General features: G+C 38.9%; 1 protein-coding gene across 1 annotated transcript in view; it reads right to left on the minus strand.

Annotated features, from left to right (window-relative positions):
* Nucleotides 1–1,524: 1,524 nt before the first annotated feature.
* The window catches only part of LOC139724447 (E3 ubiquitin-protein ligase listerin-like), a 59,994-nt gene continuing 45,536 nt past the window's right edge, over nt 1,525–15,982 (minus strand). The window contains exons 26-32 of the mRNA XM_071635591.1: nt 15,678–15,767; nt 14,403–14,589; nt 13,782–13,956; nt 12,935–13,070; nt 12,129–12,411; nt 3,186–3,353; nt 1,525–1,652 (exon numbers count right to left, since the gene is read on the minus strand). Of these exons, the coding sequence (XP_071491692.1) occupies nt 1,593–1,652; nt 3,186–3,353; nt 12,129–12,411; nt 12,935–13,070; nt 13,782–13,956; nt 14,403–14,589; nt 15,678–15,767 (1,099 nt within the window). The 3' untranslated portion in view covers nt 1,525–1,592. The remainder of the gene's footprint in view (nt 1,653–3,185; nt 3,354–12,128; nt 12,412–12,934; nt 13,071–13,781; nt 13,957–14,402; nt 14,590–15,677; nt 15,768–15,982) is intronic.

Raw genomic sequence — 15,982 nt, forward strand, 5'->3', positions numbered from 1 at the left:
GAAACTTGCAGGAAAAGTTGATATTACATAAGAAACAGATGAATACATTTTGGTAGTGATCTGGGAATTTTTATGTATGTTTAAGGGATTTTTTGTAATCCTTTGGCATAAAAGGTCAATGAACTTGGAAGTTCTAGTTACGCGTATTGGAGGTTTACATACACACACTAAAGCGGGTGCTCTGCTTGGGCAAGGTGCCGCACAGCTGGAAGCGTGTGACATAAACAATAGACTTCTATATTTGCTAAATTGGGCAATTTTCAGCATGCGTGTACAGTGCACTCCCGTTATAACGAACATGGTTATTAAAACAAAATTCTGGTTATAATGAATAAAAATTCAGGCTGCAACATTACCGGTTCTTTGTGTTCTATAGTTTATTTATTCAGTTATGACGAAATTTCGATATAACAAAAGAAAACTACCGGTCCCGAGAATTCATTATGACAGGAGTCCACAGTATCGGTGGAAATGAGCTGCTTGGCAGAGGTCTGCGCTCTCCGAGTGCTTTTCTAGTTCTTAATAAAAGGTCACTAAGTTCTCGAAAATACTGTAACCGTTTAAAAGGTAACTTGTGCAATGAAATTACTGTTGCAAACCCAGTTGTATGACCAACATTTCAGGCTTTCATATATCTCAGTTGCAAAGAAAGATGTGACCCTTCAGTTGCAGCGAAAAAGATTGCATGGTTTGGTTTATTTGCATGGGCAAGTTTACATCGAGTGATGAATTCACCATTACTCCCAAACAGAGTTAACAACAACTTTTTAGTAAAACAATCACTACTGACCAGATTGTCCAAATTTCCTAACACTTCATCGTCATGTTCTACTTAAAATTCTGCATTCACCAATCCATGTATCCATGTATATATATATATGAAGAGTTTGTTTGCAAAAACCGATAAGTCCATTTTTGAAGATTTTGAAGTATGGCATCTGTCATAAAGTATACAATAATACCTTTTAAATGATATATTGGTCACTACATATAAAGGTATATTTTTGAAGCTATGGTCAAAAGAAGCAGAAATTTTCTTATTATTCTCTTTATTTTTCTTGACCTTTAATCGCAAATATCTCCAGTTGGCAAATATGGACATATCGGTTTTTGCAAACAAACTTTTCATATATATATATATATATATATATATATATATATATATATATGTATATATCAAATATGCCTGGGGGTTACTGTCCCCTTAAAAGGGGAATTTATCCCGAATATATATGTAGATTCATTGATGTGTAATGCTAATATTTTCTTCATTTACTAAATCCACATATACATTTCAGTTTCATTCCACATTAAGTTGTGACATATGACGATAAACAAATCAAGATAAACTTTCATCCATGCAATGTCCTATAAAATGACTGTGATTCCTTAACTCGTTCCATACTGAATTCTGAAATGCCCATAGACTTAATAACGCAGGCCGTCAGGTTCTCATAAGGAACGGGTTAAGAGTGTGCGTTGAATAAGATTGAACGTCCCAGTATGAAGAAGAGTAGACTTCTGACCCTGAGGGACTCACATAGAGCACGACAGTTGGTTTGCACCACTGGGGTTTGCACCACTGATTGTCATCAAAACGGACTCCGACACAGAGGACACGAGGACTGCGTACTGGTACTGAACCATTTATACTGTAGGAACAAAGAAAAACGAACAGACAAAAATAGTTTGAAAGGCAGAGAAGATGAGACAGAGACAGAGAGAAATTAATTTATAGAGTGAGAGAGGGAGGGAGGGAGAGAGTTAACCCGTTGAGGATGATTTGATTTTGCTACAACACGCATTTCCCATAGACACCTGCCCGAGTATACTCGGGACTCGTCCTCAACGGGTTAAGACAAACACCGTGTCATATACGATATATGTGACCCTGCACCACAAAATCAACAAAAAGTCGCCAGAAATGGATTTTCAGTTAAGGGCAGATTCTGAAAGAGCAGACTCTAAGCTTTAAAATGATATATAACTCAATAAAAATGGACTCCTCTAACCTACCCAAATACTGGAAAGAAAGGAAGCACTCTGGAAAAGTGTGAACTGAGAAAAGATGCTATGAAGTACACGGTCTATTCAAAGGGACAAAACACAGGGTGTAAACTACTGGAGAAACAATGAAGGGATTATCAGATTAGGCTGAAATTGAGCATGTTCTATCAGCACATTCTGCCCGTGATCAATACTAACTTTCACAGCAGTAGTGTCATCCTTTGAAAAGTTATTAGACTTGAAAGTGAAGAGTGTGCAAAGGATGTCAAGACATTAAAAGCGGCCTCTATAACTAACCTGGTCACTCTACTCTTCCCTTAAAAAGGCTTGTAGAAAAACTGCTAAAAACGCACTTTCCCATTCAGGTTATGATACTAAACTGAAGAATAATGTAGAAGAAGAATAGCTCTTTCAGAAAATATGAAAAACCCAAGATTGACTTAGTTGAACCATTTCACCTTTTTTGAGTCCTCACTTTAAAATCAAGGGGTGCGACTTTTTGTTTGTTTTGTGGGGCACGGTCACATATGATATATGAGTCCTGTGTGGAAAGACCATTCACAGGCACAATTATTCGCTTGACACATATTTACGAGGAAAAATGCAGTGTACATTCCAGCATACCCTTTAAATACAAATCAATGAAGGCTTATCTTTGGTAGCTGTTTCTTAGGGGTGTATTTTGATTCTATCATACTTTCAGTTGCCTTAAATCATCACACCAGTTCAGTCAATAGCAGTATTGTCCTGAGGAGGGTTTCTGTTAGTCTCATAATCAGACTCTAGGCAACACTTCTCCACATCTGCATACACACTTGGCATTTATTACCTCCCCAAGGGAGGAGGTTACAATGTATGTTTTCATCACCATTTGTTTGTTTGTCTGTGTGCAAAATAACTCAGAAAGTAGTGGACGGATTTCGATGAAACTTACAGGGAAGGTTGAGAATGGCACAAGTATCAGATGATTAAATTTTGGTAGTGATCCAGGAATTTTTGTGGATTTTATGAAGGATTTTCGATATTTTGGCGGGTAGGGTCAATGAACTTGGGAGTTCAAGCTGCGCATTTGTGAGGTTTTCATACGCGCACTAAAGTGCGTGCTCTAGTTTCTGCTAGGGTGAAGGGGCGCCGCGCAGCTGGTACTTGATGAATGCAGTAATGACAGCACCACTTACCAAGCAAGCCGAGTGGAACCGCTTCTTACAAGTCTTGCACGTGAGCTTCGGCAGCGAGCAGTTGCCGCCGTGGATGACGGAGAAGCAGATCATGCAGTCCTCGACGCCCTCGAAACGCTTGTCGGCGTTACGCCTCCACAGCTCCAATCCCTCCATGATTGACCCGTTCTGAGGATGGAAATAAGCGAGGGAGAAAGTAACATGAAAACTGACCGTTTAGTTTGCAACAACAACAAATAATAATCTGCACTATAAGTCATAATCAACCTTTTCCTCATACAAATCTATCACACAAAGAACAAAATACATTTACTTATAATTGCTAGCTTGTGAATAGATGTTGCCTTGCTACTTCAATGCATGCACGCTACAATATATCTTCCTTATTATCTTACTTCGATAATCATTTCCTTTATTGCAAATAAGACTGAAGATTTTTGTCACACTAGACAGATTAATAAGTTATGTGTTTCCAATTCAAAACATAGCATTTCAAGTGCATAAGTCAAGGTTCTCCGATTAAAATGATTTTCGATGAAGATGTTCAATTCACTTTTGTAAATTGGTTGCCAAATTTATTAAATTATATTAGAATACCATGAAACAATACATCAACACACAAATTGTTTTTAGTAATTTATGTCATAACTCAAATGGGCTTTATAATTTTTCTCATGATTCAGCTTACTTGAGCATCACTTGATCAAATCACTACCAGAAATGCCTTTTATAGATTATATTTTGGTGATCTCAAACAAACAAATAAACAAACAAACAAACAAACAAAAACAACATGATAGGCTTTGCTTAGAATAGCATAATGTCATTTTTTTTTAAAATGCATTTTTCTACTTAAACCTGCTTGCAATTTTGGCTATGCTGACATGCTCACTGCAACATGGCATTAGGTATCTTGAAAACATAGATCTCCTGAAACCTTTGCCGCATGTACTAAATCAGTTCCATAATACAAGGGTGCACACAGTCACTCATTTTACAGTCAACAACTATTTCAACTGATTGCTTTCACATGTATACAACTGTATCAAAATACAACGTAAAATCATTTGCCTTTCATGCAAAATGGTTGCCATTTCGACACTATATTCAAGAGTTGGTATGGGCCACATCCATTGACATCCGAGGTGTTGTAAAAAACAAATAGTGAATGGTCTTTACCCGTGCAATGGAACAAAATTTCACACTCAGTGAAAGATGAGGTGCACTATTCAACTCAGCTTCACCTCGTTAAATAGAGCGCCTCAAGATTCACCTCTTGCAAAATCTTGTACCATTACACTCAGGACCATTCACTATTTGTATTGTTACAAACTTGGTGTGGCATCAAACTATTGAAAAAAAAAAAACAAACAAACAAACAAACTTTTGTGGCTAGTTTCAGAGGTGGATCCAGAGGAGGGGGTGCATGCACCCCTCTTTATTCTTTTTTTGTTAAAACAAAAGAAATAACAAGAAAAAAATGGGGGTGGGCATGCTCCACTCCCCCTTTAATTTTGTAAAGGCGCCTCCCCTTTACGGAATTCCTGGATCTGCCCCTGAGTTTGGTCCCTTTCACATGCAATCATAATTCATTATTCACACATTTAGCTACAGCAAATAACACATGAGAATATTTTGGTCAACTGTCTTTCGCTCTAGCTAACATTCTTATCTTACAAAGTAATTTCATTAGTAATACAATCATACTACATACTTACAAATCGCAGGGAATTCTGAAACAAGTTTTCCTTATATTAAATTACACACATCATAACAGACAATTAATACAAGGCTTTTCTCAGTGAAGCACTTTTCTCACACAGGAGGTCACAGCTAAAATGTATGTACATAAAGTGTATACTGGCATCTAACTTTGTTTGTAGGAATGAAGATGACGGATTTATTAAATGACTTTTTTTCCTTTTTTTTTAAAAGGCTGTATGTTAAAACATCTTGTTCAAGCGTTAAAGAAATCCTCAGTGCTTTAGGGTGGCTTTCTTTGTGAGTGTTTAATTTTAGTGATGATCTAAAGGAGCTATTGCGCACAAAAGAATTTGTCATCATGCGGCTGGCCCTGTTTTCTCGCCAGTGCTAATCACTCTTCACAATCTCAGATTGCTATCGGGAGCCCGAAACTGGATCTATTTGGGGATTAGGCCTATAATCTTCACATGATCAAGGAGTTGCAATTTCTGGCTTGGATCTGTCCATCTCCCTCTAACTCCGAAGAGAGTTTCCTAAATTATCAAGCCTGTGACTGACTGCCCTTCCCCCAACTGGGAGGCACATAACATCAAGCCATTAACAAGTTTAAAGGGAAACACTTGAAGCTATTAACAAGCTTACGGGGAAACAACACTTTGGATTAAATGTGATGTTACTGAGAAGAACCATGATACACAAACAGAAAAGTGAAAGTTCCATTAAAATCATGCAAGTCGTGACAAAAGTGGTAGACTTTTAGAGTTGAAAATGACTCATACTTGAAAAAAAAAAATGATATTGGTGATAATCAAGTGCGCTATAAATAAGATGAGGCAACATTGTCACTTCCTTACAAATTTCTGCGTATTTTGACATATAGATTAACCCATTGAGGACGGACTGATTTTGCAACAACACCCATTTCCCATAGACACCTGCCCGAGTATACTCAGGACTCGTCCTCAAGGGGTAAAAAAGTCATTATCTGCATGCCTGTACACTGAGGATGATGTTGTCGAGCTCTCTTGCAAGCATTTCACTGAATTTCCTCAAAACGTGGAAACAAGACAATAAAACCGATTCAGGTGTGAATGACTGCACAATTCCCACATGAATACCTCTGTGCAGACAAAAGGAAGTACACCTATAAGTACTGTGTTGCTGATGAATTGGATGTTCATTTTACTGACAAGAAGACCCTCAGAATAAGAGATGTGGAGAAGGGGTAGGTCATTGGGAGGGGAAGGAGAGGGGGAGGAAAAGGCAATAGGGAAGGGAAGGAGAAGGGGAAGAGGAGGGGAAGGGGAATGGGGGAAGGGGGTTGGCAACAGAGCAGGTGATGGGGTAGGTAATGGAGAGGGAAAAAGGATGGTGAAGGGAGGGGAGGGGAAGGTAATGGGGAAGGGGAGGAGGAACGGAGGGGAGGGGAGGGAAAGGATGGGAAAGGGGATTGGAAGGAAGCAGGGAGGGGGAGGAGGAAGGTAATAGGAAGGGGAAGGAGAAGGGGAATGGGAGGGGATGGTTAAGGGGAGGGGAAGGGGGTTGGTGATGGGGCAGGTAATGGGGTAGGTAATGGGGAGGGGAAAGGATGGTGAAGGGAGTGGAGGGGAAGGGAATGAGGTAGGAAAGGAGGAGGGGAGGGGGAGGGAAGGGAAAGGGGATTAGGAGGAAGAAGGGAGGGGGAGGGGAAAGGGACGGTGATGACAAGGGGGAAGGGAGGGGAAACAGATGGGTGCATGGCGATCAGATGAGTGGAAGGAATGGAATGGGGAGAGGAAGGGGAGGGGAAATGGGTTGGTGATGGGGCAGGTAATGGGGAAGGGAATGGGGTGAGGATTGGGCGTGGAAGGGAAGGGGAAGATTAAGGGGTGAGCAGGGGCAAGTTATGGGGGAAGGGGATGGGGAGGGGAAGGGGTTGGTGATGGGGCAAGTAATGGGGAGGGGAATGGGATGGGGATTGGGCATGGAAGGGAAGGGGAAGATTAAGGGGTGAGCAGGGGCAAGTTATGGGGGAAGGGGATGGGGAGGGGAAGGGGTTGGTGATGGGGCAAGTAATGGGGAGGGGAATGGGATGGGGATTGGGCGTGGAAGGGAAGGGGAAGATTAAGGGGTGAGCAGGGGCAAGTTATGGGGGAAGGGGATGGGGAGGGGAAGGGGTTGGTGATGGGGCAAGTAATGGGGAGGGGAATGGGATGGGGATTGGGATAAGGGGGTGGACAGGGGTGGATTGTGGGAGGGGGAGGAAGGAGAAGGAGACGAGGAAATGGGGAAAGGGTGGGGAGGGAAGAGAAGGGGAGGGAAATTATGTAGGTGGAAGACAATGGTCACTAGGTCATTGGTCACATTTTTTTTGTAGCTACTGACCTCTCTGATAGTTGAGGAATGTTTCAAGTCTCATCCCTGTAAATGATTCCCAATTGAGATTTATGTTTACCCGTTGAGGACAGGCTGATTTTGCTACGACAAGCATTTCCCATAGACACTTGCCCGAGTATACTCAGACTCACCTTCAAAGGGTTAAAGGATGGTAAAGAATAAAAAATGATACGACCAACACGGAAGATTAATTGTTTTTCATGTTTCCTATCTGGACCAACTTGTTCCACTTTAGTTCTACTGATAAGGAATAACTAGGATAACTGATATTTACAGTTGGAGGGGTTGAACTAAAATTTGGCTCCGATGTCCTTAAATGAAAAGCATGTTGTTCATCACTCAATAATCATCAGTCACATCTACTGTGTTTATTGGATTACAGTGCTTTGCTTGTTCATTTGCTTGCATTTGCCATTGTTTGTATGTAGTTATGCTTTAGGATGCCATTTATCTTTAAAGAAACGTGAAATAAATTTAAGCTGAAGAAAATATGAATAGAATTCTACAAAATTTCATTATTTAGGAACTGTACACATTTCATTGACTTGTTCCTGACACATGTACAGGGTAATATTGTTCCCCCTTGCTTTCTGAAAAATGTAAGTCACGTGCTTTTTCATTTTGCTAGAAATATGAAAGTATGTTGAATTCTGTTTGTTTTTCTAGTATAATAAACTATTGCAGTGATATCACAGACTGTTGTAGTCTTCTCATTCAGCAACGGCAGCACTGACACTTCAAAAATTCATAACTTTCAAATGGATTGTTCGATTTTCCTCAAACTTTCAGTGATGTGTTCTACTAATATTACTGCATTCACTCAATCAACACATACATTGTCAGCTGAGAACCAGAAAGGCTTTATTGCAATTTTCTTTTCTTTTTTTTTGGTTTTGGGTTTTTTTGTTTTGTTTTGTTTTGTTTTGTTTTGTTTGTTTGTTTGTTTGGTTTTTTTTTGGGGGGGGGGGTATTAAGTTATGGTATCATGATGTAGAGCTCAATCTCCTCTACATTATGATGTCAATTTTAAATGATTTAATTTATTTTCAGTAAAATATTACAAATTAAAACCCCAGGGTGCTATTTTACCCTATATTTGGAACAATGCTTATAAATCTATCAATGTTTGATTAAATAAACTTTTTATTTCATGAAAATTGACTGTTTTGTTTTCATTTATGCTCAAATCTTAAAACACAATAGCGCCCTTCTTCTAATAGCTCAGGTGAACCTCTTCTGAAGGACATGATGAGAGGATCTACGTCAACATTCAGGAAGCCTCCTGCACAGTCACAGAGACTGAGCAGCTCTGCATTAATCACAAAGTAAGCAGCCTCCATTCATTCAGAACACCTTAAAGGACAAGTTCACCTTCATAGACATGTGGGTTGAGTGAATGCAGCAATATTAGTAGAACACATCAGTGAGAGTTTGAGCAAAATCCGACAATTCGTTAAAAAGTTATGAATTTTTGAAGTTTCTGCTCAGTCACGGCTGGATGAAAAGACTACTATAGCTTGTGATGTCACATGAGTACAACGATATAAAGGAGGAATAAAAAAAATTCAACATATTTCCATTTTTCTCGCATAACAAAAGAACACTCGACTTCTCTCTTTCAGAAGGCAGGGGGAATAATATTACCCTTAACATACGTCAGTAGCAAGTCGAAGAACTGTGCACTTTATTCAAAAAGTAAAGTTTTGTGAAATTCTCTTTTTATTTTCCTTATATATTTGTACGCATGTGACATCATACACTGTAGTAGTCTTCTCTTCCAGCAGTGACTGCGCAGATACTTAAAATATTCGTAAGTTTTGAACGGATTGTCCAATTTCCCTCAAACTGTCACTGATATGTTCTACTAATATTGCTGCATTCTCTCAATCCTTATGTATATGAAGGTGGACTTGTCCTTTAACACAATGGCACAGTGACTGACAGCTTGAAACATGCACTCATCAGCACAGTCTCAAACTTGGCCTCACACACACTTGCTTGAGATCTTCCAAACACCCACACAAATCTTACTAACAGTCATTGTGGCGTTAGTGCTCGTGTATGACTATATGAAGAGTTTGATTTCAAATCGAGTTAATTCCATTCTTGTCAATTTGAGATATTTGCAATTAAACTGGCTAAAAAAATGAAAGAAAAAAATGTGAAAACATGGGATATTCTTTATCATAACTTAAAGAATAATCCTTGTGATAGAGGTATCATTAAAGAGGTTTTATTTTATCTGATGAGAGACTTACATTAAAATGTTTGAAAATGGCACTTCATTTTGCGATCAGTTTTCCATTTGTTTTGTTTTCTTTTTATGGGATAAATTCAGATGAAAGCTTTCACCACATAAACGTCATTTGCATTATTTGTCTCAGCCATAAATCTTCTCAGAAGCCAAATAATATGCTGGTGGCTACTTAACCATTAAAAAAAAAAATGATTATTGGTACAGGAAGCGAGTATCTTAAACTATGGTGTGAGGTTGCTATGTTTTGTTTTTCATGCAATGCATTATGAATACTCTGTTGATTCTGGTCTAGTTTTGCAGTTGAAGTCTAATAGACAGAATGCTGAACAAGTCCCTTCAGTCAAGAGGTAATACTGTAAAAGTGGATATTTTAGTGTGAGCAATTTTTCACGCTCAGCCGAATAAGAAGAACTTCGCATGTTTTTACTTCCGTGGAATCAGGATATTAATTACTGGAACATATGGCCTGCAAAAAATATTTGCGTGCTTTTATTTTCGCGACAGCTTCTGGTTACTCGAAATCAGCAAAATTTCCACTTTTACAGTAATCCCTTTCTGATCTTGTCTACATTTGGAATATAAAGGTCTAGCAAGAAAGTCATACATAACAAAAACATCATACTGACTTTGGTCATTACGATTCATGCACCTGCACACTCAGTGAAATATCGTTGGTGGGGTGATAAAACCTCGTATCTCAATATTTGGTGAAAATGAGTTTTCTTCATTATATTGAAGCTAGGAACCATTACTATGTAATTCCCAATCCTTATATGCCCATGTGCAAAAATAAGGTCACAAATGATAAATAAAAGTTGGCTGTTTCCATTGACTTACATGTTATGGCAGCCATGTTTTTTAGCTCTCCTGAACATTTGACATTTTTGAGATACGAGGCTTTGTCACCCCACCAACGATATGTCAATTTATTTGTCTGTTGGTCTATTTTTCACTGGTTGCAAAAGATTTCATCCAATTCAGGCTAAACACATTTTCATTATTTGTAAATATTTCTTAAGCCTTTGTGTGCTGTGAGTGCTGATTGTCACAGTAAACCCCCTAGCATTGTACACACTGTCCAAAGTAACCAACATACAAAAAAGGGATAATCAGCTCCTACTGCTGAAATGTTTCATACGTGAAGTTCTTCAATAGGTCTGAATTATGATAAGAAAGCAATGAATGTTTCCAAGCAAGATGGGACCACAGCTTTTAGTTTCCCTGGAATAACTCCGTTAAAGGAAAAGTGCCTTGCTGAGGGCACAACAACTGCTGCAGCTAGGGGCTTGAACCAGGGACCTAATGATTGGAGGCCTGTAGTCATATCCATTGAACCACAACAGCTTCTCAGTATCACGACACTGGTGACATCATTTCTGACTGGTATAGCTGCTCTTTTCAAATTGTCAAAAACATTACAAAACCTAGAAAAGCAATGAGAGAGCACAGACCTCCACCAAGCAGCTCATTTCCATCAAAACACGTATGATGAAAATTGCCCAATAACTCAAGTCAATGATAAAGCAAGAAACCTTACGTTTCCCTCATCAGCTTCCTGCTGCACGGTGCCTCGAGCAGAGCACGCGCTTTAGTGCATGTATGCAAAGCTTACATACGCGCAGCTTGAACTCTCAAGTTCAATGACCCTATTTGCCAAAATATTTAAAGTCCTTTAAAAATTCATAAAAATTTCCAGATCACTGCCAAAATTTTATCATCTGTTGCTTGTGTCATTAACAACTTTTCCAGTAAGTTTCATCCAAATCTGTTCACAACTTTTAAAGTTATTCTGCACAAAGACAAACAAACAAACAACCAACGCTGATGAAAACATAAATTCCTTCCTTGGTGGAGGTAATAAGAACAGTACAACAGTGCTTGAAAGATCAAAGTTCATTAATCTCTGTACATGAGTAAAGAATCTTCTGTGGGCATGGACGTTCCTCTTTCAAGGAGCCCAAACTCATGGTGGCCATCATCCAAGGCATCCTTAACCAAGGTGCCTTAGATTGGTTTGTCACAATCACGGTGATAAATCAAGATGCTTATAATGCCAAGATACCCTGAATCAAAATACCCAAAAATGAGGGTGCCTAAGTACAAGGTGTTTCAAATCAAGGTACAGCTCAAGGTAGGCTCCATATGGACAATTCCTATAAAACCATGGTGCCTTAAAGGGATGGTATAGTTTTGGTAGAGATGTTGATTCATGTTTAAGCCTTTTGCAAGATAATTAGAAACCGCTTGAATGAAATATTAAAGAGCATACCATTCTAAGTGGAATTCAAAGTTTATTTGATGAGAATTGGTTTTGAAATGGCTGAGATGTCCACACACAAAGTGATCCTAAGAAAAGGTGGGTCCCACCATTTATTAGGACCACTTTGTTTTACTTTGTTTTTGGATATCACAGCCATTTTAAAACCGATTTTCATCAAATAAACTGTGAATTCCTCTTAGAATGGTATGCTTTTTAATATTTAATTCAAGCGGTTTTTAATTATCTTGCAAAAAATTTAAACCTGAATCAACATCTCTACCAAGTTGTATGCCATCCCTTTAAATTAATGTGTCTCTACCCAAAGTGCCCCATCTGTTTGTCTTACCTGGTGCGTTAGAAACATGGTCAGCATCAGGGTCCACTGACGCCACTGGGAGGTGCCCACAGCCACCTTCTTGCGATTGTCGACCTCGATGGGGCCCAGCGGGTGGTTGGTGGGCAGGGTGACCATCATCTCAATGACAAGGTCCTGCATAGAGTAGGTGGCCACTACCTCACGGGTGGCCAGTCGGGCCTTGACCACCAGGTTCTCTGCCTCAAGGGAGCTCTCCTGGACACTCTGGATCTCCTCGGCGCAAAGCAGAGGACTGACGTACTTGGTGGTGAACCTAATTTGGGACAAAAGAGCAAAAAAGAAAAGAGTTAAGTCAATACATCGCAACAGGCAGGTTCCATGACATACATGTAGGCTCTTGTGACAATGGCTCCCATGAAATATCTGCACACTAAGCCAAGCATGAATTCTACCCACAAACATAACCCTAACCCTGATACTAATCCTCACATCAAACTAAACCTAAAACCCTATCTCAACCCTAACCCCAACCCTAAGTCCTTGTAGAAAGTAAGATTAGAGTAAGTCGTCAGGTGAGAATGATAAGGGCATTCAAAGGTGCCTCGATTACTATGGCTTTAATGGCAACTTAACACCCCTATCATTCTCAATCAACGAATTGTTGTAGGAGCAAATGTCATGTTACCAACAGGCAACAGTACATAGCAAAGAACATGCCAAAACATGTCAGGCAATACACAGCGCACAATAACACAGTCTATTGAAACAATGGTATTGACTGCAATGCTTGTAATGTATTAAAATTCATGTGTGTCCCATATCTGGAACCAACGTACTTATCTACATATGGGGCTAGCCTCCTGTCCTGCTGGTTCCACCACATGCGGGCAATGGCCGGCACATTCTTCAAGATGCTGTAGTAAACTGAGCAGGCAAGGTGCTGCACCTCATCCACAGACTTCAGCGGTGATCCTGTCAACAGAAGAGCAAAAGATAGTGTCAGAACGCACTGAGACATTTTCCTCAGAAAAGCCCCAGAGGGCGCTTTGGTCATGTGATGATTGAATGATACCAAGAACATTCTTCATCAAAGATAAAAGGGCACAAATTCATTCTTCCAAATGAGCTCTCTTATCTCGACTCAAATCATATCAGAGTCAGTGAACAGCCAAACTGAACCGAATACAAACAAAATGGTATAAAATATTTTATAAGCACTGTCATTATACAGCTCCTTTTTTTTTTTTTTACCAGTGATTGAATATTGGCTTTCATCAACATAAGTAAACACTGACTATTCAGTGTTTGAGTACTAGCCATGAAAAGAAATCAAGGGCATACATACTAGAGTGGGATTTGAACTCATGACCTCCTGATTGCTAGACAGGCATTATATCCCCTAGACTACCAGCTTTAGCGCGATAGCCAGCAATGGTTCTTTATCCCTTACACAAATTGTAACAGGAAATGCTGTGTATTTATTCAAATTAATGATTCTTGCATTAAGTTATTTTTATTGCAACTGACTGACAAATTGCCCCTCTTCGACATTCTTTATGAGGTATCTCAACATCGCAGTACAAATTTCAATGAAAATCAGCCCGTACACAAGTAAACACACACCATTTACATACCACTGTAGTTCAAACATAAAATATATGATTTACAAAGACACACTAATACCTTTTGGGCTCAGCGTTGGTTTTTCACTGAACATGGTGACCTGTGACCCTTTGCTGGGGGTCGTTGACCTGCCGTGACCTATGGTAGGATTCTCAGGCATCAGGCAGAAGAGACTGGCAAGCAGGGAATGGATTCCTTTGGTCTTTTTGAGGTAGGATGAATACTGAGCTCTGACCTATTGACAGAAAAATGAGACAGGATAAACATTGACCTCAACAAATTTTCCTCAACTTTGTTTTTTGAAGACAATTGTACAAGAGGCCCAAGGTAAAAGCTACAGTCAGCTGTCTTGTAAACACTTAATTTTCTTTATTTTGTTCACTACTTCCAAATGCAAACATCATAAATACAGAAGTTTCACAGACTTTGACATCTCACTGATGTAACTCTGCCAATGAAAACGAAACAAAACACAACAAACCTTGATCTGAAAACTAAAAATAGATAGATGTATACATAAAATGCATTAATTTACATAGTAATCAAGAAAGTTATGTTTCCTCCCTCCCCCCCCCCCACACACAAAAGGAACAATCCTATTAAAAGCATGTACTACAATTACACAATTACATTTTTTCCATGACTGTTAAAGAGATGTAAGATAGTTTTCCTAAAACTCACTTCCATACTAGCAGCTCTGAATATAGACAGGTATAGTCTCCACACCAGGAGGCAGGACCTAGCTTGAGCAAACGCCTCACTGCCTGGCTCCACCAATGTGCATTCACCAATAGGTGCATCATGTAGTAAAACTTCCCAAAAGTCTGTTGACGACTCTAGCAGCTTCTGAAGACCTGTCGGTGGGGATCTGAAGTAAATATGGATTGAGAAAAAAAAGGATGAGAAAAAAAAAGTATGACATTTACTGCAATATTAGTCAATGTTTTGTAATTTTTGAACGAGGATTGAATAATCAAGACTCACAGAGTAACGTGTAAAGTGTAGATAAAATCTGCTAAGTAATGAGAAGTTTAGCGAATGAAGATATACCTTCAAGCCTGATTGGTACAGTCATATAAAATCTAAACTTACATATTACAGAGAAAAGAAAATTCCTGAAATATTTTACCATACTGAAAATCACTTTAGAGAGAGGGTGTATTACTTGTCCAAAACCAAAGGTAACAGGTCATTTTTCAAAAGGACACTTGGGATAAACTTCAACACAAATGTTTTCAGAGCTCATTATTCATATCAGCCATGCTTGAATACTTTTATTGCTAAACATTGTTAGTGCACAGTCTACTTTCACCCCAAATGTGGGCATTTGTTTTGTTATTGTTGTTGTTCAATAAAGCTCACAGTTTTAAATGGAGGTGCATGTGATCAAACTTTGCAGATCACATTTCAGAGAATTATGCCATTTGGAAAAACAAGTAACTGAAGGAAAAAATTGGTCCTATATAATTAATGGAGATACTAAGCACCCTGAGCACATTCATGTGGTAACATTTGCTATTTCTGGTGTAATTAGTCCTCAGCAAATATTGGAAATTGTGCCCTGCTTTTGCATGTCAACATAACCTGAAAATAAATGGAGATCTGAGTAAATACACTGTGTCATTTTTATTTCCGAGCATATTCATGGTAATTGTTTGCTTTTCTCCATTTCAACAACCAATATACGTATTACTGAATGAATGAATGAATGAATGAATGAATGAAAGAATGAATGAATGAAAGAAAGAATGAATGAATGAATGAATGAATGAATGAATGAATGAATGAATGAATGAATGAATGAATGAATGAATGAATGAATGAATGAATGAATGAATGAATGAATGAATGAATGAACGAACGAACGAACGAACGAACGAACGAACGAACGAACGAACGAACGAACGAATGAATGAATGAATGAATGAAAGCATCTGTTCCCAAGCGTCTACTCACATGCTTGGTGCCTCATCCTCGTCGACAGACTGAGACTTGTTTCTGACCTGGAGGAACTCCTCGTCATACTTGGCAAACTCCGGCATTACTCTAGATTAGAAAGGTGGATAAATATCCCAACTTGGGTATGAGCAAAAACTAACAACAAAACTCTGCATAAGGTCACAAAGGTACAGTAAAAAAAAAAGCTTAGATATTTTCTGCTTTAAAAATACTCTCATTTTAAAAGTTATATACATGTACTTAAATAGATAGAAAGATAAATAGATAGACAGATAGATAGATAGATAGTTAAAGATAGGCAG

The sequence above is a fragment of the Diadema antillarum genome, unplaced genomic scaffold (genome assembly GCF_040938485.1).
Source record: "Diadema antillarum isolate AM-2024a unplaced genomic scaffold, OU_Dant_1.0 scf00000015, whole genome shotgun sequence".
Classification (NCBI taxonomy): domain Eukaryota; kingdom Metazoa; phylum Echinodermata; class Echinoidea; order Diadematoida; family Diadematidae; genus Diadema; species Diadema antillarum.